At 42.1% G+C, this 25,686-nt stretch overlaps 1 protein-coding gene across 2 annotated transcripts in view; it reads left to right on the top strand.

Moving 5' to 3' along the window:
* Window positions 1-25,686, top strand: part of TMEM201 (transmembrane protein 201) — a 274,511-nt gene that overhangs the window by 23,505 nt on the left and 225,320 nt on the right. Inside the window, exons 2-3 of one of the 2 annotated variants that reach the window (XM_086921392.1) lie at window positions 2,886-3,006; window positions 7,568-7,762. In XM_086921392.1, the coding sequence (XP_086777518.1) occupies window positions 2,886-3,006; window positions 7,568-7,762 (316 nt within the window). The remainder of the gene's footprint in view (window positions 1-2,885; window positions 3,007-7,567; window positions 7,763-25,686) is intronic. The other variant, XM_086921393.1, reaches the window with a different exon arrangement.

Below are 25,686 nucleotides of genomic sequence, written 5' to 3'. Positions count from 1 at the left end.
GACCCTGCCCCCCCCCCCCCCACCCCCACCCCCCCATGCCATCCTAATCTGGCGAGGGGTCTTTTCACTCACCGCAGCGGTGAATCCGCATCCTCCGGGCCGGCGGTGGCTTCTGCCAGCCCAGAGGATACGGATTCACTGCATTCCTAATCGGCCCCTAAATTTGTTAATAATTGTGTGAGTATTTTGGTGCTGTTTATTTCTGATGTAAGGTACCAAGTTTGAGTGATTATAGGATTGTGAAAATCCTTTTGATGCAATCAAGAAAGAAACTTGAAAAAACCCTACTCCTTGGTCATTTCGACGTACTGATGAAGACCATTTTGCGAACAGGTCCAACCTTAAAGGGGCAAGTTGCTGTTTTGACTGAGTTGATGGGTAGGAAAGAGTGATCGTTTTTGTAACTAGGTCTTTGAAGGGTGCAGAAGAGCACTATTTGGTGGTGGAGAGAGAGGCTCTGGCGTGTACTTGAACCCATCGCACTGCTGCTAATAAAGTATCACTGGAATCACCTTTCTTATGTTTAAGGGGTAGGTTAGCGAATACCACGCTTTATCAGACATATCGGAATGGTTTCTCAGCAGTTGGAAATCTTGCAAACTGAGATGTGTGCCCAGAAACAAATTGTGTACCAGCAGAAATACAAGTTCCATAAAACCAAACTGTATGTGAAGGCAATTGGGGTGTGAATGATGTAGTCTCAAATGAAAAGTTCAGGATTTGTGAGAAAGGCATGTCTAAGTTGATTGGGTCTCATTACTGTTGTCAAAGTGAAGAGAATGTAGTAGTTGTGAACACTGGCTCTGCTTTAGCATTTCAAGATTGCTGAAAGCTGCACCTATCAACACTTTTTTGATGACTGACAAAGCTGCCATCACTGCTGCTCGAGGTCAGCTGGAAGTGTTAGAAATTCTACCATATCTCATGAAACATTTCCTAAGAGCTGTTGGGTGGAGTGACTATCAGGAATTCAATTGTGCTTTCGTTTTTTTCTATGTAGTTAAGAATGTCTTGAAGTGTCTAACATTAATACTTGTGAAAGATCTATTTTCCTTTTTTGAAATGCATATCCCATTAATTTCTTGTTCTGAGTTAGGGTGTTATAAAAGGGAAGCTGTGCTATGTACGATGCTTTCGCTCTGTAAGCGCTTGAGGACACTGAGAATATGGAAAATTGTGATGTCACTTGAAATGGGAATGGAGGATGATTCTGTTTGTGGTCGATGGAGACCACTAGTCCTGTTGTAGAATGGTGGTGCTGTTAACTGCAACCTTAGGAGGAAGGAACTTCTACAAAGAATGTCTGGAGGACGACTCTTACTTGAAGGCTCAACACCGAGCAACTGCAGAAAACTGTCCTTTGCTTGACAGTGGGAAACACAAGAATTAGTATCTCTTTGTTGGTTGTCTGGAGCTAGTTTGAAATGCCCATCTCCCTACTACTATTTCACTCCGCTCTTGTTATGTTTTGCCTGCACAGTGCTTGTGCTGTTCTTGTAAATTCTCTTGTAAATAATTTAAAAAAATTCCTTAAAAGGGGTTAGAGCCTGCCCATTAGTTAACATTGGTTGGCTTCCATGTCCCTCTGGTTTCCTTGCTTCTGATTGGTCCGCGCCTCCAGCTTCCTCCCCGGGGCTTCAGTGCAGCGTCTGCCATGAAGCATGGACCTAGTACAGCTTCATGTCAGTGCCCGCCCAGTATCCTTCCACTGTCCACAGGCTGCTTGCATGTACTTTAGACATGTACTCTCGAATAGCGCATGTGTCTGCAGTCTGTGTCCTTCCCTCCTCCCCGACCATTTTTTTTTTGCGCTATTTACCATCCCCAACCCGCCTGCTGTCCATTGTTGCTCCCTGCATCTCCCTTGTGTTTGTGATCTCGCAGATCTATTTGGCTGTTAATGTTTTTTAAAGATGTTGCACAGCCGCGCAGGCTGCTGTGCAACATGGCTTCAAGTAGACAAAAAAAGCAACGCTGGCCGCGCCATAGCACTTTATTTTTATTTACTTTAAGCTACGTTGTAAATCAGCCCGCATTCCTGTGCAAAGTTTCTTTTTAAAAAATTGACCAGTGTCTATTATTTGACCTTTAAGTCGAACTGGCCGGTGTCTGAGAACTGGTCTTATTTGGCATCCCAAAAAAGGGTGCACTCTGCCATGTCAGACGCCGTAAATGCTCAAAGGCAAGTGACTTTTTCCCTTCTTTTCTGTCTTCCTCCACCGGTTGCTTATTAGCATTCTGGTTTTATTAGCACTTTCCTGGCCCTGCGTTTTGTTTTGTTGCTTTTTGCTTAGGTTTTGGCATGGGCTAATATTGCCCTGGGTAATGAGGGTTGATGAAGAAAGTCACATATCGGAATTCCCAAGTCTTTAGAGTGAATGAGGCCTTGTGGTAGCGGCTGTCAACCAAATCAATGTTCTTGGTATCCCGTCTTTGCAGCTGTCCAGCAGACATTTGTTCCTTTTATTTTTTTTTCTGAAGACTGAAGAGCCGATTGCTTACTTGAGTCCCCCAAGACTGAGGGCACATGTTACTTACTTAACACCTGTTTTCTCAAATGAGTCGCTGGATTGTCTGATCAAGTTGAATGTTGTTTGTTAGGGTACTGCACCATTTGCCGCTAACCTTTCCAGAGGGAAGTGGAAACAACTGCCTGGTTTTGAGGGCCCAGTGAATTGTACGCACAAACTGAGCAGTGAAACCGGTTAATTATTCTTGGTATCTGGGTTTATAAAATGTATTTATTTTTGATTGATGGTTTGTTTACCAGACTCCTATTTAATGCTCTTGTAGTCTTGGTATTTGATGTGATTTTAACTTTTTTTAAACATTTTTTTTGATTTTGCTTTCCTTAAGTTCTCTTACTCTCCCTCCCGATTTCTTAGGAGAAAACCAACCCATGTAGCAGTGAACTGTTGGTTCTGCAACCAGGACACCGTAGTCCCCTACGGTAACCGGAACTGCTGGGACTGTCCTAACTGCGAGCAGTATAATGGCTTCCAAGAGGTAAAGTCAAAAGGGATCATTGTATAGTATATCAACTAACAATTGCAAAAACGTTTGGTGTAAACATTTTAACTATGTTGGTTATTGGGTAGTCAGTTACTTGATCCTTTCTGGAACCTTCTAGAATCATCTGTTGTCTCTGTTTTTGACTCTTGGCACAAAATGTAATAGTGAGTTTCCCTCTCGACGCATTTGTCCTGCCTAAAAGTAAGCTTTTTCTACGGCAGAAAGAGGCCCTTATAATGAGATTTAATTTACTTGGCATTCCATATTATATATACGTTTAGTAAATGGAGCATATCGCTGTTATTTTTCATCTTAGTCTGGATCTTTCAGTTTGTTAAAATCTGCTTTCAGAATATGAATCGTCATTCTCCGACTCTTATTCATAGTTCATCTGGCCTGGTACGTTTGGCTTCCAGGAGGCCGTCCTGAAAAATGAGTTGTAAATTTGAAAATCTTAGTTTGATGTATTTTGGTCCAGCCATTTGCCAGTTTTTAAAATCTACTTTGAGTGTTACTTTGCCTAGTATGTGCCATTTCATTGGCCAGGACTAGCTTTAGGTTCTTGGGCAAACTGTTACCTGAGATTGTTCAACTGTTGGAGGATCTCCTTTTGGAGGCTCAAACGTCCTTCATGTGCAGCTGTAGGTAGGGGAATGATTTCCCCTTCAGTAGAAATCTCGTGGCACGGGTCATTAGGGATTTTTATATGTTTTCTAATGTCGGCTGTCCCTCACAGATGTTTGTGGTATTGCAGTCTTCATGAAGCCTATGCTAGCTTTGGCAGTGAGTTCAAACTCATCAGTATGATAACGAAGGGTCTTAAGCTTCTTTACTTACTAATGTATTGGTTTGTATTGTAATTACATTTATATAGCATTTCATGTGTCCTATGAGACACTACAGCACATTACCAGACAGGTAGAAAGAAAATAGTTGTTTGGAATGGTGTTAAATTGCCAGGTCACCATTGTAGGAAGCATAAATATCAGCAGCATTGGCTTGATGCACCATTCATGACAAATGCTCTATACTATCCTTGGAGAGACAAGTTAGGTACTCGCAGCGACCGACTGTATACAGCCATTCATGATAAATGATGTTGAGAGTCCCTTCACCAGGGACTGGATTAACCCACCAGGCCTGCAAAAGAGATGCTGTTATTATAGAAGCTCTTTAGGCACTACTCTTAAGTGATAAACCTGTGTTTTAAAAATTCCTCTATTAGTGTTTCTCACATCCGAATGTACACATAATATATCAACACTTCAATAAGTATGATACATCATACCTATGTGGAGTTAGACTACAATTGTACAGATTAGTAATAATCGCATTTGGGTCTCCATGTGCCAATAGATATACAGTGTCTCTGAAGGTATATCCCCCCTCGTGTTACAGTATACCGGAACAATCTTGTACAGTATACATTTTCCAATAGGATACAGAAAATACCTTCAACCATAACCAAACAATTAAAACATTTGGGTCTAAGCCATTATTTAATCCCTTAATAGCCATGTACATGTATTCTCCCTCATACAGTCAGGAAGACTGCCTAGTCGCAAACTGGCAAGGATAAGCATCCTAAGTATAGGCCAGCTCACGATGTGGTCCACAGTCTCTGTGCGGGTTCCTCATCTCAGACTAGGTAGCAGATAGCACCTACAATGGCATTGTGTAGCCTAAGTATCAGGCGATTCACCTCCTGCCTCTGAATCTGATGCGTCGGAGCAGGGCGCAGCCCAACCTTCTGGATTCTCAAAGGCATCCAGCACCTCTGTCCATGGGTGTGCTATGGAGTGTCTCCTCACCCCCCTCTATTCCTTCCTCCACTGGCTAATTCTTCTGCCCTAGCCCATTCTTTAACTGAGGATTCTCATCGAGGTACCACCGGGCCCACTGCTGACTTGCATGCAGAGAAGGACCCCAGCAAACACAAAGTTGCATGTCATATTACGATGGCACCTCTTTGTGGTTTCTGTACTACTGTTGACCGAAATTACAGGATGTTAGGACAGTAGTGATGGAGGAATGATGTTAATGTGTGCCCTGGTTGGAGAGGGCCATATAAGCAGCTCTCTATGGTCCCTCCAGGATCAGAGAATGCATACAGTTACCTGTTTAGGCCACTGGAGCAGCATCTGGTCTGCTATAGTTCAAGGCAGCCAGCATAAATGCCAGAAAATATTCACCTAATGAGCCTTCTCAGAGTGTGCACTGTACATACCCAGCCATTGTACATTATCTCAAGAAATAGTTTATAAATGCTCTAAAGTGACCACCTAGGATCGACAAGAGGGTATTTTCATGCATTTGGTACATGTCACCTGTGAAGTGTTATCAAGTTAGTTAAGATGTGAAGAAGAGTGGCTATGTAGGTCAAGGGTCTTCTACCCTATAATGTACGAGTGACCGATTGCTAGCATGTATAGTGTGGTATACACCCATTATTGCTGACTCTTCAAACTTAGTTGAGCATGCTAATTACCAAACTTTATTCTGATAATATTAGGAGTCTCCAGATTGCTGGTCCCCATTTTGTTGTACCTCAAAGGACAGTCTTCTCTTCCAGTTTTGTTGTTCTAGCCCATTGTCCTTTTGTCTGGACTTTAACCAACTGTAGTTTCACTGTCATTTTCTCTGCACATCATCTTCCACAGGGTCAGTCTTTGTCTCCAATATTTGTATGTCCTCATGACTCTCGCTAGGAGAAACCCTTCTTATGGAAGGGTTTGACAGGGGAGCTTTTAGACTGTGAGTTCTAATATAAAAAGTAGGGAAAAAAGCCGATTTGAGGGTGCTTCTGGGGGATTAGGATATTAGAAAATGGAGGGTGGAGTTGGGAGAAGGTTGTGAAGATAGGGGTGGGGGGGAAGCTTGCCCAAGAATGCGGAGGGACAGCATTTCCCCAGTACTGTCACATTGTGGCTCAAAAAAACAACCTCCCTGCCCCACACCCCAGAAATACAAGTGAATGTCAGAAGGCTCCTGTGGCCCCGGCTAACTCTAGGAACCCGTACAGCTCTGAAACTTGGTCAATCTATAGTAAGGGTGTATATAAAACAACGTAGTGTCAACAAACCGATTCCCCTCCATAACAAGGCAGGTGTTCATTTAAAAAAAAACTGGAAGTGCTTCACTGTAGCAACCACCACCAGCAGCTTGTTGGCTTGCTCTTCCCAACTGGTTCATTTCATCATTATTGGCACTTTCCTATTTAGGCAGGAAGAATCCATATAGTGCAAGTGTATCCATTCATACTATGAGTGTAATGAACTATTCCAAGCTAGACTCCTACATCACCCTACTTCACATACAAACGTAATAGGGTCCTCAAAGTGCGAGAGTTAGGCCTTTACTCTTCACAAAGAATTTTAAAAATGAGTCCCGTGGCATCCCTCAGCTTCTTTAATATATGTTCCCCATGTTCATGATTAATAAACGGAGGACGTGTTTAGACCATAGTGTTGGGAGCAGCTGTCAGGTTTCATTGCCATTGTAAACTTACAGGCAAATTGATAGGGGCAAGAGGATCCAATTGTGCGTCGCACCTACAGGTGAAGAGAAGTGAGGGGGGTTAACAAAAACAAAACTAAAAACAAGTAATACTGTACAGGCATAGTATTAAGAAAAAATACACCAATACTTCTACATATTTACCACAAAGTCTACCAGTGGGCAATAGGAAAAGTTTCTGGAGCAGATAAAAATCAAAATAGTGATAACTGTATATACACATGCGGTTTCTGATTGAGGGTATCCTATCACACATAGAGACCCACAATGTTTCATTTACACATACCTACATTAATGACATGACGGTAGAAAAAGACAGCACAGGCATGTAGCAATTTTACAAAAAGATATTGCAAAAGATCATAATTAGCCCGCATTGTCCCCAGGTATGAATTCAGATGTACAAAACTATTTTCATGGGACACACGAGTTGCAAAAAGTCCCATCCATTCAAATTCAGAGCCATGATTCCGACAAATTGGCGCTACTGAAAAGAAAAAAACACAAAATGGATAGCAAAGCTCACTACTCACCATGGGTGCTGGTGGTAGGTGTTCAGGAGATAACACAGGCCGGCAATGCTTCAAGGGGAAGAAAAAAAAATAACTCCCTTCACACCACGTGAAAAAGCAGTCATATACCCCATGTGTGACACCATTTTGGAAGTATGTTAAAACCAAGATGTCCGCCTGCAATACAGAGACCACAAAATTCCATACAGATTGGGAGCAATGCTAAAACACGGCACCATTCAGGTGTCAACTGTGAGCTCTGTTCCTGACCATTTCTCTGATGCCCTTGTTGCCCTACAAGTCTAAGCCTGACCAGGGTCGTGTTGCACATTCGGTGAATGGTTGGCAACATATACCAGATCTCTCCTTGTTTCACATCATGGTTATTGGGAGAATAGAATGTGGTGGCAGCAAGCTACTGTTATATTGGTCTAGCCACCCCCACAAATAAAGTATTTAGTATTTTTGTCCATATAATTTCTGGTTGTGGTTAAGGTTATTGGTATTTTGTTTATTATTGTTCCTAGAATGGAGACTATAACAAGCCAATCCCAGCTCAGTTCATGGAGCACCTCAACCATGTCGTGTCTGGAGAAACTAGCTTCTGTGATGTTGCCAAGCCCCAGCAGTGGGTCAATAGCCATCTTCTCCTTTGCAAGAAATGCTGCAGCAACCAGACCACCAAGATCAGGCAATTGGCATCGTTCCAGCCCAGGGATGAGGTGAGATGCTATTGATGCTGGGTGTGTAATAATATAATGTATATCCAACGTGCAAATGTTTTTATTCACCTTTACTTTCTTAAGCAAGGGTCTGAGTTACAAGGCAGGTAAGTTGTGGTAGAGCAGCACTGGTATGCAGAAGGTTTACCAGGAATATACTGGTTTCTGACCTCCTACTTGATGTATGTTGTAACATGGCTCACACTTAGATAAAATGGCAGTGGATGATACTCCACACTTTGATAGGTGCTCAACACCACCATTTGCTTCCTTCTGTATGAGGTGCAGAGCTGTTGCCACGTGACTTTAAAATGTTACTACTCTATGGAGTAAAGCGTATTGGGTTGCAATTAAGGTTGACAAGTATGTACAGAAACATGAGTTAAAATTCCATTTGCAACAGAATAAAATGCATCACAGCTAGTTGTTTCAGAAGAGGTAAGACTACTGTTTGTTTACTTTGTATAGAGTATTGTATAGCCGTTAGCACGGAATTGCAGCAAGTTATGTTAAGTGGTATTTGTAAGGCTATCGCTTAAAATGCTTTGAGCTACAATGCCATAACATACTAACTTATGGAGGGAACGTTATAAATATGAAGGAGCCAGGTTTTAAGGTTCTTTGTAAAAGTTGATGGCGAGCTCGCAACAAAGATTTAGATGCAGTAGTGGAGAAGGAGGGAGGGAGGGCGGTTGCGAGGTCAGGAACCCAGGCCAAATCACTCGTGCCGTCGCTGCTATTTTTACATACTGCAAGAACTGCCCATTTCCGAGTTGAAACGTCTCGAAGGTGTCTGTCATAGTTCTAAACTGGTTATTTGGGTTGAGGTCCCCCAGTACCTCGCAACCGCCCTCCCTCCACATTCGTAAGACCTAGTGTTGTCGAAGTTTGAATGGCCTAGACTACAGATATTCATGTCTGTGTGAATGGAGCTCTCCTCATCAGTCTTTACTGTCCTTTCCCAGGATCCACATACCATGTGGACTATATGGGGCATTCACCTTGGTGCTTTTGATCCCGTCATTATTGCCTCAGGGAGTGAGTATTGTCCACTCAAACCCCCCAATAGTCTGCGTTCCCAGTTTTCATATTCATCCAACCTATGGATTACATGTAGTAGTAGCGAGGCTAAGAAGTAGTACTACAAACATGGGTCGTCCCCCAACCCACCCCACCCCACCTCCTGGTACGTCTCATTACTGCTAAACTAACCCTCCGTCTCCCTGTATTCCACAGTAGCTCTACTATTAGTTCATCTAGGACCGCGAAGACATGCCCCAGGATGTCAAATAGGGTCCCTTGGAAGAGATGCAGACATCTGGGCAGGTTGACCATTTTAGTGAAGGCTATTTTACCCATTAAGGATAGCCGCAATGTATTCCAGAGTTTTATCCTATGCTTCAAGCCTTCAATAATCCTGTCTAGATTCTCCCTTTCAAAGTCTGGTGCTCCGTGAGTGACCCGGATCCCCAGATAACGGACCGTCTTGGTCTCCCATGGGAGATCCACGAGAGGCCTATCTATTTCCGGTCGCCCCGCCAGGGTTCCCAAGAATAGCTTGGACTTTTTATGACTGACTTTTATCCCGGTGTGTTCCCCAAATTCAGTCAAAACTTTTAGCATGATTGGGGCAGATTGCCTGGGACTTCTGAGATATTGAAGTGCGTCATCTGCGTAAAGGGGGATCACGTGTGTGGTCTCCCCAACCTGTATACCCCATCCTTGCTGTGTCCTCTTTAGGCGGCAAGCAAATGGCTCCAAAGCCATTGCAAAAAGAAGTGGTGAGAAGGGGCACACTTGGCGCGCCCCCCTGCATAACCCAAATCTCCTCGATACGGACCCACCCACCCTACCTGCAGAGTCACTATACAGCAGTTCAACCCATTTAATAAAAGTATTCCCTCCACACATGATTTACGTAGGACCAGCCAGGGGTTGATTTCACTTGCATATCAAGTGTGATAAGAAGATAAGAGATGTGGGCCCTCCCCACTGTGAAAAATTTCAACAGTCTTTTGTGGTGTAGCAAGTTTGTAATCCAGTCTTCTAAAAACAATTCCATAGCTTAGCCCTTGTCTGTCTCCGGGAAGCCCAAAAGGCGGATATTATTCCTCCTAGAGTGCCCTTCGTTGTCCTCAGCCCACAGTTTCAGACGCTAGGTGTGTGACTACAACTCCAGAACAATACTTTGAAGGGTGGCCACTTCTGCCTGTAGTGTTGACTCCTCCTTTTACATGTCTGACACTCTGTCAGAGATTTTATGGACATCGGTGCAGAGCAGCACTACTTCCAGCGCCACTGTGTCAATCTTTTCTAGGGTGAGTTCTCCAGCCCCCTGATCTAAGCGAAGATCTTCGTCGTAGTAAGGGGAGAGGGGGCTCCAGGGGTGTAGAATTCCTATAGCCCAACTCCCAGGACATCTTGTTTGAGGTCAAGGACAACAAGTTTACATGTTTTTGTCCTTGGGACAAGTAGTCCTGAACCCCTGCAAAACAAACCCTTTGGCTGTCAGTTTACAGTACCACATTATCAATCAGGGAAGGGACTTGTCTGCAGCAAGGGTCATATTTGCGTCCCAAAGTTAATGCAGTTCAAACTTCTATTCATGGTTCATTATTACAAAGCCTTTTTTATTAGGGTGAGCGCACTAAGGAAATGTTTTAAGCTTGGGTTGCACTAGAGTGGTTCCAGTGTAAACATTTGTACATGTGTTTGCAAAGTTTAACAATATGAGGCTACATTCAATGCTCCCAGAATGTTCCCTAATTTGATGCAAATATCTGCGAAGCTTGAAAGCAAGATTGATGATCCTTTGCTTTTAAAACAAAATGCTCACAAAAGAAATGGAACTAAGAAAGAAAACTGTTTGCTAACCTACTGTGAAATTATAGGTACCATTTCTTTGAAGCATCATTTAGTTAAATGTGTTGATGCCCGCTAGTATTTCCCAAAAATATTCGTAATGGAAAATTATCGGCAACCAGATTTAACAAGAAAATGGGAAAAATGAAAATAAACAAGCATCGACAAAGCCAATAGGTCTGGTACTGGTTGTCAGCCTTTTTGTTTTGTCAATGTGTCTTGTTTTGATATGTTTTTTGTAGTACTTTGTGGGTAAGTCCTCACCATCAAAACAAACATTGGCAAAAAGCAATAATGTTTTGGTCTCAAAAAGCACACATTGCACAGTAGACCTTGTATGCATTTCATTCCCCTCTTTTCCCTGACCTAAAATTATTGCAGATGGGGTCCCTTAATTCTTGCTTTCACAGTAGTCCCTGTCCCTGAACAAAACTACTTTGTGTGTGCTGATATACTCCTTGTGAAAGCAGAAGCCAGTTGATGGATAGACGGTTAGAGAGAGGCATAGAACTTTAATTTAAAAAAAGGTTTTGGTTTATTCCAGACCTAATTAGAAGCTGCCCAATTCTTAAAGAAAGTCACAAAATTGCATCCATGGTATATATCCTTGCATAAGTTCAGATTTACTGCTTTCATGAATTCACTAGAATTTGCAGAAGAAGGCCAGGAAACCGTTCTAGAAAATATTTGTGATCTGCTTTTTAGCACAAGCAAATATGTAGGTGTAGATTTGCTCATGTCAAAATATGTTGAGCGTTTACAATTCCACTTTCCCTTCAAACATTTTTTTCCCCCAACCCTGGATGAAGTTTTACTTCTTACATTGTCAGTAGTAAATTTCCAACCTAGAATAGCTGGTGAAAACTCCTAAAACATGCAATGTAGTAGGTTAGCACAGACACAAAAGGGCATTCCAACCCTGGAAATATTGCTAAACGCTACATCGAGACCCAGTATATAGATCTGCGGAAAGGTGGTAAAATAATGAAACTGCTAGAATTTGAAGCCTACTATACTATGAGCCCTGACGTAATCAGAAAAGCTAATATAAGAGCTTTTATATACTGAGTGGTGTCATAATTTGTCTCTGCACTATGTGGCACCAAAGGGACAAGGGTTTTTTTTTTATAGGACAAGTAGATTTATGATGCAGCTTACCCCATGGACAAGTAGATATTTTATTTAATTCCACATCCTTGGGGTTCTGTTTCCCTCCGCAGCTGAAGGCTCCAAGTCCCCTGCCGCTCCTCCCGCGTGGAGTGGCATTTCATAATTGTCAATCTTGTTTGCTTGCACTGCCTTAGCACCCTTATCGTTCGCCATCACGATGAGCTGTCCACATTTATGACAAGCTCACTGCACTCCGGATTGCGTACAGTGAATGGACAGTGGGGTCATGCCGATCTAGACCTCTTTGCGACCAAGAAGAACAGCAAATGCCTATTCTTTGCAAGCTGGCATCCCCACAGACTCTCGGGGGAACGCTTTTTCGATCAACTGGTCTCAAATATTCGCTTACGCTTTTCCTCCGATCCCATTGGTTCCCAGGGTTCTTCGGAAGATGAAGAGAGCCATGACTCCTGATTCTCATCTCCCCCAGGTGGCCTTGCCAATACTGGTTCACCGAACTTCTCCTCTCGGAGTGCGAACCAATACAGCTTCGACCAATACCGAATCTCCTCTCAATCCAGAATGGCCAGGTTTGCCATCCGGATCTGGCCTCTCTGAAGTTAGCAGCTTGTCACCTGAACACCTTGAATTCGCACATCTGAATATCTCTGCGGATTGTAAAGAAGTGCTAGCTAACGCATGAGCTCCTGCAACGATAAAAACATACAGACTTAAATGGAAAAGGTTCTGCATTTGGTGTCAATCTGCTGGGATTCACCCTTTTCAGGCAACGCCGGATAAGATTTTACCTTTCTTCTTACAACTGGCAAGATCAGGTTTATCTCATGCAACGTTGAAAGTTTTTCTGGCGGCCATTTCAAGGTACAGACCGGATGGGACCACTTCTCTTTATTCTTCAAGAATTATACAACAGTTCTTTAAAGGACTATTCAGAATGTTCCCTCCGGTACGTCGTCCACCTCCTTCATGGCATCTTAATGTAGTGTTAGCGCAACTCGTGCGCCATCCATTAGAGCCAATTCACAAGGTGGATTTAAAATTCCTTACATGGAAGGTATCTCTTCTGCTGGCATTGACTTCGTCCAGAAGAGTCAGTGATGTTCAAGCCTTCAGTCAAGTCCCCGTTCTTTCAATTCTCATCCAAGTCTGTGATACTATGTACAAACCCAAGGTTTATGCCTAAGGTGCCCTCGGACTTTCACCTGAATGAACCAGTTATCTTAAAGACATTTTTTCCTGATCCGTAATCCCCTGCGGAGCGGGCATTACATACACTGGACATCAGAAGATGTTTGAAATTCTATTTGCAAAGGACCTCGATCATCCACAAATCTGATCAACTGTTTGTCGCATCTTGGAAAGATGCGACAAGGACAAGCAGTATCTAAGCAAACCAAGGCTAGATTGATTTCAGCAGCTATAGACTTTTGCCACATACAAGCGGGAAGACCTTTACAAACCACGCCAAGAGCTCATTCTACAAGAGCGGTTTCTTCCTCGACTGCCCTCTTTGCTGGAGTTCCCCTTCAGCAGATCTGCAGAGCGGCGACCTGGTCCAGCCGACATACTTTCACCAAGCATTACTGCTTGGATGCTACCAGCGAGGCTGATTCTTTAGTGGGTCAAGCGGTTCTTCGCAATCCTTTTCAGATAAGGTGAGCCTCTGTTCCCCTCCTCCTCTTTACTGCTTTCCAGACGCGTATTCCATGCCTTTTATTGAGTACATTCTCATGTAACTGCAAGTTTATTCATGCATATATGAATATGGGCATTTTATTATGTAACTGTATATATTGGCTATGTAAAAACTATGCTACTAATGGCGTCTTCCAAGCATTATTTTGGTACTGCTATCTACTCTGATTCAGGCATGTGAATCTATGAAAGACACTCCAATACTGGAGAAGAACAATAGTTACTTACCTGTAGTCTGTGGTTCTACAGTATTGGTGTCTTTCATAGATTCACATGCAACCCGCCCACCTCCCCGCAGAGGCTCATAGGCTACTTTGGTTTACCATCACTCCTGTGTGAGAAAATCTGAGAGCCTGAGCCTCTGGGGAGAACATTCTGGTGGGTGCTGACGCCTGATTGGCTGCAGTTTGGGCTGTACAAAATGACTAGAATAGTCATGTGTGGAAGTTTTTTCTCCGGTAGTTCGGGCTACTTTACTTCCTGGTTGGTTACTTCCAAGTTTGTCTATGTTATTATAGCATATTATTGCTTTTTTTATGTACTGTGGGACTCCCACTCCGACGACGGAGGAATGATTCAGGCATGTGAATCTATGAAAGACCCCAATACTGGAGAACCACAGATTACAGGTAAGCAACTATTGTTCATACACTCGGTTGCCATTGTCTCTTCTCAACTGGACTCTGTTTTTTACCCTGGAACATGATTGTGCAAATCATGGTAGGGAAGAATGTGGCAGAAGACAGTAAAGTAGGAACAGACACTGGTCACGGCTGATAATGTTTTTCCAGTGAAACCCTGTCACCCAGAATCTTGCTCCGATTGGCCCACACACCTCATCAACCAAATCAGTGTGCATAGTTGCAAGCAAAATGATAGTCCTCCAAAGTGGAGAAACCATGTGTGTTGAAAAGACTGGCTATCTTATGACAAAAGTATGCGTGCAGTACTGTGCCTGACTAAAGCTGAGATGCAGGTCACATATAAACTTACAGAATCTCGATATTGAAACGCATAAAAAATATTTGTGTGCATATATGCAGTATTAGTGCCGGGATGAAGGTGCAATGTGGTCTAGCCTTTCAGCTCATGTGTAAGAAGGTAAGATTAAATAACTAATTAGTCACTGCCACTTTCTTTAAGCTCGGAGGAACCATAGCAAATTCTAAAAAACAGAAAGCACAGCCTTGATTTGAGTGGGAAGGAAGTGGTCTAAAGTTGATGCTGGGAGACTGCTTAAGGCGAAAATATTCTTATCTAATTCAAATCCAAAGTTAAAGGAACAAACTAGCAGAGAAGAATTTTATCTGGAAGTTCATAACAAGCAAGAGTACAGCCTTTAGGGCAAGTTCTCCTCTGCCTATCCATCTAGCCTCCTTGGCTGATTAAACCGAAGATATCTGTTGCCCAAACTAACCAGGCACATTATTTCACTCCTCCTGCCAAGTTGGTAACGGGGTTTGCAATACTTTAGAAAGGTCAGAAACTAGTCAAAAAGTTCTTCAGATATGTTATTTGAGCGCTGAAATGTGTTTTTTTGGACAAGTAATGCAGGTGACATTATTTAGGCTGCAGTACTCCGAATGAAACCTCCATATCCAAAAGTCACTCAGTTGAACTTTGGAATACGGGTCAACTGGATTACAAGTTGCATTCAGTGTACAGTAAATTGGAGTTAAAAAACCCTACTGTTACTAAATAAAAACAAACGTTGGTTCAGACGAGGTGAAAGGTGAAGCTGAGTTTGATTACTTCTTTACAAAAATAAATCTTATGAAGCCGTAGACTGAAGACCGTTCATGTAATAGGTAATACTAGTTATGCTGCAGAATAATTAATGCAAATATATTGAACTTGAGAAAATGATCACACTTAATTCAGTCTTCAGCAAAATTCTGTTTTTGGCACCCTCAAACATCACTGAAGAATGGCTGGGCTACCTTTTGGAGCAGAAACCATCTGTTTATGGTTTCGTAAATCTGAAAAGCAAACTCAAACAAAATTGACCCAGCCATTACTCTTGCCCTAATGTTTCCTGGATCAATAAGAAAATCTTTATATATTGTGAAATGCTGAGTTGCATTATTTACAGTTATGTAAATTTCTAATTATAATACAACGTTACCTTGCATACACCTAAAGGATGAAAAATTGAATACGTTCTGGTGGTTTTAAGCCTGTGATCTTCTGGTTGCACACACATTAACTTCCTGAGCCCCTTTACTAGCTGAACAGCTGCCTTTTTGTTTTCAATAACCATTTAAAATCCACTCTCCCTTAAAGTTCCAGCCTGAACGCCTCTTCATAATGCCAGAAATTGAAATATGAAGTTTTAGAGTACATTTGCCCAAGAATACTTTCCCCAAAATGCAGTTTTTTTAAAGGGAAAAATCCAGTAATGATGGCGATGTGATTAGGCTTTGGTTGTGAGAACTCCTACTTTCTTTTATTTATTTTTTTATTGCATTTCGTACAATAACTAACAATCTCCATCAATGTTTGGCTTGTACATATCACGAGAACTCCTACTTTAACTACATTTTGGGGCACTGTAGGTTCTAGAATCCTTAAAGAATGATAGATTTAACCCAGATTTCTTGACTGGGGGTGAATTTATGATTCATTCATCAGTCCGTCCATTTGTTTGCCTAGCACTTCTTGCTCGAAGTGGGATGGGTATGGCCAGACGTGGGTCCCTTGCTCACTGTGCCACTGGATTCAAGCTAGCCTGGCTGATGAGGGGTAAATCCCTGAAACCGATCCCAGGATGCTTGTTTCCGGTCCAGAGAGGACCTGGCTTGGCAGTTCGGGCTGGACTATTCCTATAAGGAACAGGGTCGAGACTGATTTGCATATGGCTGGATCTAAACTGGGGTGGCATGGTGAGCAAAAGAACAATGGATTTAACCCAGATTTCTTGACTGAGGGTGAATGTGTGATTTATTTAGCATTCCGTCCGTCATATGCGTAGCAAAAAAATATAGTTGGACATTTATTTTCTTCCTATAGAGCCCAAAAATGTTTTTTTTTCTTTCCCTCACACTAACCAAAGATCCTAGAACACTTCTGCCTTTTCAATGCTTTTCATTGCAAGCTGATTTTCCTATGTTTTTGTTCCTCGCAATTGTTTGCTATATTAGTGTGTGCTGCTTTAAAAAAAAAAAAGGAATACTGGACTAGAGTTACTTTTTTTCGCCTGTAATGTCAGTGTATCTCTTCTTACTTGCCTCAGTTGGTTTTCTTTGACTTTTACATAGCCAAAATTCACAAACATTGTATTCAATTCTACATGCATTACCAGTGCGAGGAAAATCTAAATCTGAGAGTCCTTATGGCTTTCAGTTCTGATGCTCCCCGTAGTCTGATTAATTCTTTAGCTTTCACACCCCTAAGCGTAAAAATAATCATGCGTTTTTTTAGCTCACTTCAGGATGGCCTATTTTAGCTATGTGGTGGCACGCTTCATTATGCAGCTTGGGACCTTTCTGTTCCATATCGTGCTACCCAGGCCTCCATCTAAAGGAAATCCAGCAATCAGCAGTCCCTCATACAACACCCAAACTCTTAACTATGGCCCTGCACTCCCTGTTATGAGCTTGCAGGTAAGGCGCTGAGTGTTTTCTCTGTTTTGTGATTGCCCCCTGCTTATAGCCCCCCCCCCCCCCCCTCCTCCAGTCTTCAGTGTCAAGATAGTGTTATTGAGATTCCACAGTTTAGCATACGCCCCTTCCTGGAGAAGGAAACCGCCCAGGTCAAAACCCTGGAGTTTCTGTGTTCATAAACTCTTCATCTGCTGTCCGAAGTACCAATAATTCTTATTGAATAGTCTAGCAGTCACCACTCCTCAGACCCTGATAGGCAAATGACCCCCACTTCAGTCAGACATACACACTCGGATTGGAGAGATAAGAGCCACCTAAATCCTAGATGGCACTCCAAGCATTATTGGTGCTCGATTGTTCTGCTGCTCAGATGTTTAATTCTGAATTCTCTGGAGTCCATTTGCCTGGCTATCCACTCCACAGCGGAATGCGTCTATTTCTGCAATGAGAGGGAGGTTGGGCCGCTAGTTGGCTGATGCATGAATTATCAGTCCACAGCTTTGCAGGTGCACTGGAGTCCACGCAGTTTCAGTATCCCATCTGAACCCCCTCAGGGAACTCAACTCCCATATCTACATCCAGATAAATAAGTTGCGACATAAGACTGCTTACACCTAATTAAGAAGAATGTAGTGATAAAATAAAATAATCTTATGAGTATAATTCATAATATACATGTGCAAACTATACACGAAATATACAATATACAAAAAATAAAACCATCTAAAATATTGATTACCATATAACAAAAAGGTAGGATTAACACCACCCCCACCCTCCCCAAAAAAAACCTCTGGTGTCTACAATGCAATGGCAACTTCAATCCCTTATGTGTAACATGATGAAAATACAATTCAGTGACAAGACAATGCAAACCTAGCCTTCAAAAAAAAAAAGAGAGCCTAGGAAAGTCACAGGATGTGCATGCCAGTTTTGTTCTTGTTTTTTTTTGCTTGTAGCCTCGATTACACGTAACAAGGACACTCACTCAGATAAATATCTGAACCGTTAGACCGTATTGCAACTGCTATCAGCCTTTAATGTATATCTAGTCTTAAAAATCCTGACTTCAAAATGATTTGACACTCATAAAGCAAGCTGAGGTAAGATCAGAAAATGTGTGATGTTAGTTTGCATTTTAAATTGACCAAATCCAAAAAGTCAGGAATATATCCACCCCCTGGAAATGACTTGCCTAGAACAATCTAATAATACTCAATTGGCACTATACTTGCAGAACAAGGTGCCCCCCCATACCTTTGATCTTGCGTATATTAAGCCTGTGTTTAAAGTAGTGGCAATTTAGAAGGTAGAAGAATGAAAGTTAGTACAAGCCCGTATGTGACAGACTGTGATGGGTTCTCAAAAGCTAATCTATTTGAGTGCAAAACAGTATAGTTGAGAGAGGACCTGCATCTCGCTAACCCTTTTAGTAAAGGTGGTTGCTACCAGATAGGTGGCATTTAATGAAAGTGCTTGTAGTGATGCAATCTAATTGGCTTCAAAAGGAGGACCTATTAGTTTTGCCACACCACCTCTGGAGGCGTGAGTCTTATAATTTGAGTATAAGAAGAAATACTTTTTAAATGCCCTCTAGAAGACCCCTAATCATTGGAATGTTGAAACAGGAAAACCTGGTAGAGTAGAACCTTGTATGCCACAGTTGCATAGAGGTGAACCTTTTAATAAAACTGAGTAAAAGTCTTGACTAGGCAAAATGAAGCACACTTTGCAAAATCGCTTGTTACTCGTGCAAGGGGGCAGGCAGTAAGATTGACGTCTATGGTACTGTATTCGTCAAAGGGCAGACTCCATTTGCAGGTGTATGATGTATTGGTGGGCAGGCATTACTGATAATGCTTCCTGCAGAGTACTGCTGGCCTTATGAATATCCTCCAAGAACCAGACTTGATCTGGAATTCCCTCTGACCCCCAGCATTAGTTCTCCCGTGTCACCAGCTGGTGCCATGCAACTCCAGCCGTAGGTCTTTGATAACATATAGCTGAATATGTTACTGATTGGCGCACTTGCATCTGTTCTTTTTAAGTGCCTCAACAATTACAGTACGAGGCTCTTCCTCTCTCCTTACTGACAAAAACCTTCTGTGAATTTGACAGCAACTGAGTCACATGTCACCGCCTATGGTCTTTGGGTTTTACCCCACCACCGATGTTGCAAGAAGATATCCATATCAGATCCACAAGACATCTGCATGTTGTGTCTGGGATCTGACTGCAACCCCTTGGTCTGTGACTGTTCTCGCCCGTGCCCCCGAAGGGCATCAGATAGCCAAATCATTCTTGGCAAGGGCTTTTAAAGATACTAAAAATAAGTCTCCTGAGTGGGAACGGTCACCCAAGAGATACCCACACAAAAAGACCCCAAAAAAAGACAGGAAGCGGAAGTCTACTTCTTCATTGAGGAAACCGTGGTACTCCCTGGTATTACTAATCTGCAACTGATTCTGATGAAAACCGAATGATTCAGAAGCCAAATCTGCTCATGGATGTTAATAATAGACCTTTTATATAAAATAAAAGCCAATTTAAACAAAACAATTGCCTCCAACAGCACTGGTTCCCATTCATTGAAGTGACTAAACCGTATGACTCTTCTGAAGATTAATATAATGGAAAAATACAATTACAAGTAAGATTTAATTTTCTCTGCACGAGTTTGTGTGACCTTTTTGGAACCATTTTCCTTACAGGTTTCATTTAAAAGGGAAATGCTAAAGGAGTTTAGTCAGCTGTGCATCTGTCGTGGTGGTTGCTTCAAAACTTATATTTGATTTACCGAATGTTTTTGATATTCTTCTAATTATGATTAAAAGAAAAAAGCTACATTTAGTTTATAACTGGAAACTCTTTCTTTAGAATTAAAACATTGTGATCCATGCAGAGTACTGCTGGCCTTATGAATATCCTCCAAGAACCAGACTTGATCTGGAATTCCCTCTGACCCCCAGCATTAGTTCTCCCGTGTCACCAGCTGGTGCCATGCAACTCCAGCCGTAGGTCTGCCCGCCCAGGATTTGATAACATATAGCTGAATATGTTACTGATTGGCGCACTTGCATCTGTTCTTTTTAAGTGCCTCATCAATTACAGTACGAGGCTCTTCCTCTCTCCTTACTGACAAAAACCTTCTGTGAATTTGACAGCAACTGAGTCACATGTCACCGCCTATGGTCTTTGGGTTTTAACCCCACCACCGATGTTGCAAGAAGATATCCATATCAGATCCACAAGATATCTGCATGTTGTCTGGGATCTGACTGCAACCCCTTGGTCTGTGACTGTTCTCACCCGTGCCCCCGAAGGGCATCAGATAGCCAAATCATTCTTGGCAAGGGCTTTTAAAGATACTAAAAATAAGTCTCCTGAGTGGGAACGGTCACCCAAGAGATACCCACACAAAAAGACCCCAAAAAAAGACAGGAAGCGGAAGTCTACTTCTTCATTGAGGAAACCGTGGTACTCCCTGGTATTACTAAGCTGCAACTGATTCTGATGAAAACAGAATGATTCAGAAGCCAAATCTGCTCATGGATGTTAATAATAGACCTTTTATATAAAATAAAAGCCATTTAAACAAAACAATTGCCTCCAACAGCACTGGTTCCCATTCATTGAAGTGACTAAACCGTATGACTCTTCTGAAGATTAATATAATGGAAAAATACAATTACAAGTAAGATTTAATTTTCTCTGCACGAGTTTGTGTGACCTTTTTGGAACCATTTTCCTTACAGGTTTCATTTAAAAGGGAAATGCTAAAGAAGTTTAGTCAGCTGTGCATCTGTCGTGGTGGTTGCTTCAAAATTTTATTTTCCGAATGTTTTTGATATTCTTCTAATTATGATTAAAAGGAAAAAGCTACATTTAGTTTATAACTGGGAACTCTTTCTTTAGAAATAAAACATTGTGATCCATGTGATGGGTGTAGATATTCACGGTTTATGAATTTGATTTAGGATACCCTCCTTGTAACACTGCTGTGACATGTGAATCTTTTCTCATTGGATGTTCATGGATAGTCGGCCACTGAACATTCCTGTCCAAAGGGTAAGCACTCTGAGTACTGTTACAACATCATTTATTTTAAGAAGACAATTCTGTAAATGAACGTTACCAGCCTATCCATACGTTGAACTGACCAGATTGTTTGTTTTCCTTCTTTTTCTAGTCCCATTTAAAATGAAAGTAGTGCAAAACTATTTGACCAGTTAATTTTAATGAACCCTGTCCAAAGGAAAATAGTTACGAATATTAAGGGTTTGGCGCCAGATGGACAACAACCCTCAAAATCTGTTGCTTGATACTGTACCTTTAACATCACAAGCAGCTTCGCCTTTCCATCAATTCTTGTATTACCATTTACTTCTTTATTTCCAGGTTCTATAAAAGGATCTCTGAGCCCTGGGCAATATTATCTTTTTGTAACTGGTTTTCCTAATGATTTTTTTTAACATTACCCAACGTCATTATAGGCAGGTGTGTTTTTTCAAAAAAATATTCTTTTTTTTAAAATGAGATGTTGACCTATCGCCTCATGGGTAATACTGTCTTTTTTGGACTCCTAATAGCTTTGGCTCTTCTATTGTGTAATTTAAACAAGCCTGCGGGGGGCTGGAGAAGTCTAGCATACATTACGCAAGCTTTGGCTGTGCCAAATTTACAGCAAATGGATCAACCTTTAAGATGGATCCCAAAAGTTTCACTTTTTGAAATAAAATGTTTCCATAGGGAAGTTACTTGGTATGTAGCCAAAAGCTTGCATAATTCCGAAGCTTGGAAACATTCTGATGCCATAGTGACCTTTCCATCATTCAGCGCCTCTTTCTCAATTTCGGGAATTTTAATTCAATCATTTTGTAGATACAAGCCAAATTGAGCTCAAACAAGGAACGGTGGGTGACCATAGATACCAACCCCACTCTCCCCTCTTTGACTTTGTGCTAGGTAAAAATGAATTGATGAGGAGTTTAGTTTTGTGGTCTCAATCACCTGCCATTGGGAAAATCTAGGCTGTTGGAACATCCATAAGGTGTTCCAGCCCACCCGCCCAAAATGAAGCATATTGAGGCTTTAAAAAATATTTAATCTCCAAATGATTGCAAGCGTTCCTTGGGTAAAGTGAGGGGTGGCGATTGGGTGCTTGTAAATAAATGCCCTCCCTTTGGTAATTTGAGAAGCTGAAAAATATGCCCCTGCCTAATCAAAACCTTTTTCCAGAAAAAGCTATTTTGCTAAAATCGTTTTTTAATGAAATTCCAGTATCACCAATAAGAGTGCTTGCCCTAGCCATCTGGATCACACCCTCAGCAGTTGTAAACAGCAAGTGGGGGCACCTGTCCTTGGGCCCTGTTTGTGAGATGGACATATTATAACTGCACAGTTGGCCTCAACATGATTGAGGCCATGAAGGATGCGGTGGCGTAGAGCTTTGCAGTAAATCCAAAGAACATGCTCTTCTCTCTCTTTTTCTCTCTCTCTCTCTTTTTCTCTCTCTCTTTTTCTCTCTCTCTCTCTCTTTTTCTCTCTCTCTTTTTCTCTCTCTCTCTCTTTCTCTCTCTTTCTCTCTCTCTCTATCTCTCTCTCCATCTCCCCTCTCCCTGGGCCCTGTTTGAAAGATGAGCATATTATAACTGCACAGTGGCCCACAACATGATTGAGGCCTTGAAGAAAGGGGCGGCGTAGAGCTTAGCAGTATATCCAAATATATGTGTCTCTCCCTCTCTCCCCTCCCACTGCACATAACACTGCTGTGGCAGTGGGAGGAGTCTAATAATACCAACAGCATTGTGTCAGTTATGGAATTGCCCTGCTTCCTGTCTTATCTTTTATTTTGCTGGGCAACATGACATGAGGCAGGTGGCTGCAGCTAGAGCTCTCCTCACACTTGTTTACTTAAGTTAAGCAGTAAGCTGCTCCTGGGCTCCCTCAACCTCAGAACCATTATGGTGATGAAAAACCAGAACCGCTTACAACTGATCTGCAAGCTCTTCTCGGTTTGATAAGCCACCCCTGGGAGTGTAACATTTGAAGAGAATACATCTGCAGAAGTCTTTTTATTATAGTTTGAAATACCTGATCATAACGGTCACTCTTAATGCATAAATATTTTGCAGTTAATAGTTATCAGAGAGCAAATAGCATGAATAAACAACAAGGCAGCTACAATACAGTGATTGGTCCACTTGATAAGTGATACTAGACTTGATATAGAGTAACTTTGCTAATTGAATCTGGCTTATCGAGGTAGGCAGGTGATATTCTCTACGAGGAAGTCGAGATGTGATGTCATAGGATAATTGCTAAGTTACAAGATGAGCTGAACGAGCATTTTTCTACAAAAAGTTTTATCTGGGAGCGTTCAGTGAAAGTTGGGGCTTTCAGTGTGGGAGCTGGGTGGAGACCTGGGCAAAAAGGACATTGTAAATCTGGCGAGAATTATTGCCCACTTTATATTGTAGACTTTATCATTTATATCTCAAAATACATTAGAAGGATTGAAAGAATGAAGACAGTCTATGAACATCACTAGATCTTTAAACAAAGAAGAGGGTCAGAGTTTTAAGTCCTTACAGAGAGACTGTGCATCGGGTCTGGGATGTGACCTGCATACATCCCAAAAAGGTAGTATAAAAACCACCACTAACAAAAGCACAAAATTAACCCTGCACCCGAGAAGCACAAACAATCTATTTGTAAAGGCAATAGTGCATCATATTTAAAAAAACAGGACAGAATAGAAGTAGGTAGCCTCCTAAATGAAAACACCAGACTATCATATTCTTTGATTGTAGAAAATGTTGTCCTTTTTATTTCAAATACTTCATTCTTTAAAATACACGACAGAATTGCTTGCCCACGCGTTTCGTCCCTCATGGGACTTCTTCAGGGCTCAAAGGATTCTGTATCTGCGGACGTTTTTTTGAATGTTCAAAGATTATATTTAGATCGGCAAAGAAGATATAATGTATGGTAAATCGTGTTCCTGATGTTGCTATTGCATCTGTATTGGCCAGAGGCATCGGCAAGGCGCCATGTAATCATGCATTTCAATGTATTGGTTTGGGAATATGTAAATCCCTCCATGTATGCGGTCGTCCGGTTCCCTCAAAGTTGAGTTGAGTCATGCGAGGTCCTGATGTAAAGGAGTGATGGCCAAGATGGGTTTGTACAAGATGGAGAAGAAACACGTCAAGGGGCAACACAGTTAAAAACTCTCCCGAAGTCATTTACATAAGGATCTCGCGTGACTCGTACCTTCTACAAATCCATTTTACAGTGGACCATACCTTGAAGACAGTCGAGGTTCCCATTACCATTTTTCAGGCTGTCCGTTTGTTCCTTTCGTCCTGAGGAAGACCCTCCGTGACTGCTAGCAATTTGCACACATTTGGGTTGAAACGTCCACGCGCCTGCCGTAATCCTGACCCTATTCTCTCTGCTCCACGTCAAAAGGAAACTCAAATCCCAAGTGGTATAGAGATTTATGTACCTAGGGATGGATGTTATCTACATGATCATTTTTAACCATCAATGTATCACTATATATCTTGTTCACGTCCTCCCAGACCAATCTGGATTTATACCCTCTAGAAACACCACACATAATAAGAGAACACTCTTTGCAACAGCACATTACCTAACTCCGACCACAAAAGCTGCAGCGATTATGCTGGACGCTGCGAAAGCGTTTGATTCTATTGAATGGTCCTATCTAATCACGATTCTTCACAGAATGGGCTTCTCTCGTATATTTATTCAGTGGGTACAGTTACTATACACTTGGCCCTCAGCTAGGATTAAGATCAACGGTTACGTGTCAGAGGCCATTAACATAGAGAGAGGGACGAGGCAAGGATGTCCTCTGTCCCCTCTACTGTTCGCACTGGCACTGGAGCCCCTGGCCTGCATAGTCAGGCAGAAACATCACCACTTGGCACTTCAATTTCCAAGCAGACCTTTGCATATCTCATTATATGCAGATGACATGCTACTGTACGTCAAAGACCCGGCCATTAATTTAGACCCACTCTTACGAGCATACATCAAATTTGGGGGCTATTCGGGGCTACAAATTAATTGGGACAAATCCTCTATATTCCCACTAACAGACTCCACACAACTGAATACCCGCTAGAATGGCAGACGGACCCCATAAGATATCTGGGCATATGGTTTCACCGCGACCCTGAGGTGGTTATCAGAACTAACTATAGTAGGACAATAGATGCTCTCGAGGACAGAGTCAAAAGATGGATCCAACTCCCACTATCACTAGCTGACAGGATGGCGATCGTGAAGATGGTTGTGCTCCCTAAGATCCTCTATCTTTTCAATAATATTCCAATCCAGCGTCCGAGAGAGGTATTCAAACGTATAACCACAATGGTGTTGAAATTGATATGGCCCGGCAAAAAGGGGCGCATCAACTTAGATATACTAACATTGCCAATTAACAAAGGAGGATGGGGCGTTGACTTCTGGTTATATTACTTATGCGCTCAGGCCCAATATGCCACACACTGGTACCACAAAACTCCATACCTAACTCATGTAGCGATGGAGGAGGGAGACGCGGCACCGGTCCCATTAGACGCCATCATTACACATATCAGG

This window comes from Lissotriton vulgaris, chromosome 5 (assembly GCF_964263255.1).
Source record: "Lissotriton vulgaris chromosome 5, aLisVul1.2, whole genome shotgun sequence".
Taxonomy (NCBI): Eukaryota; Metazoa; Chordata; class Amphibia; order Caudata; family Salamandridae; genus Lissotriton; species Lissotriton vulgaris.
Note: the sequence above shows the minus strand (reverse complement) of the source record. Positions and strands in the feature narration are given on the sequence as shown.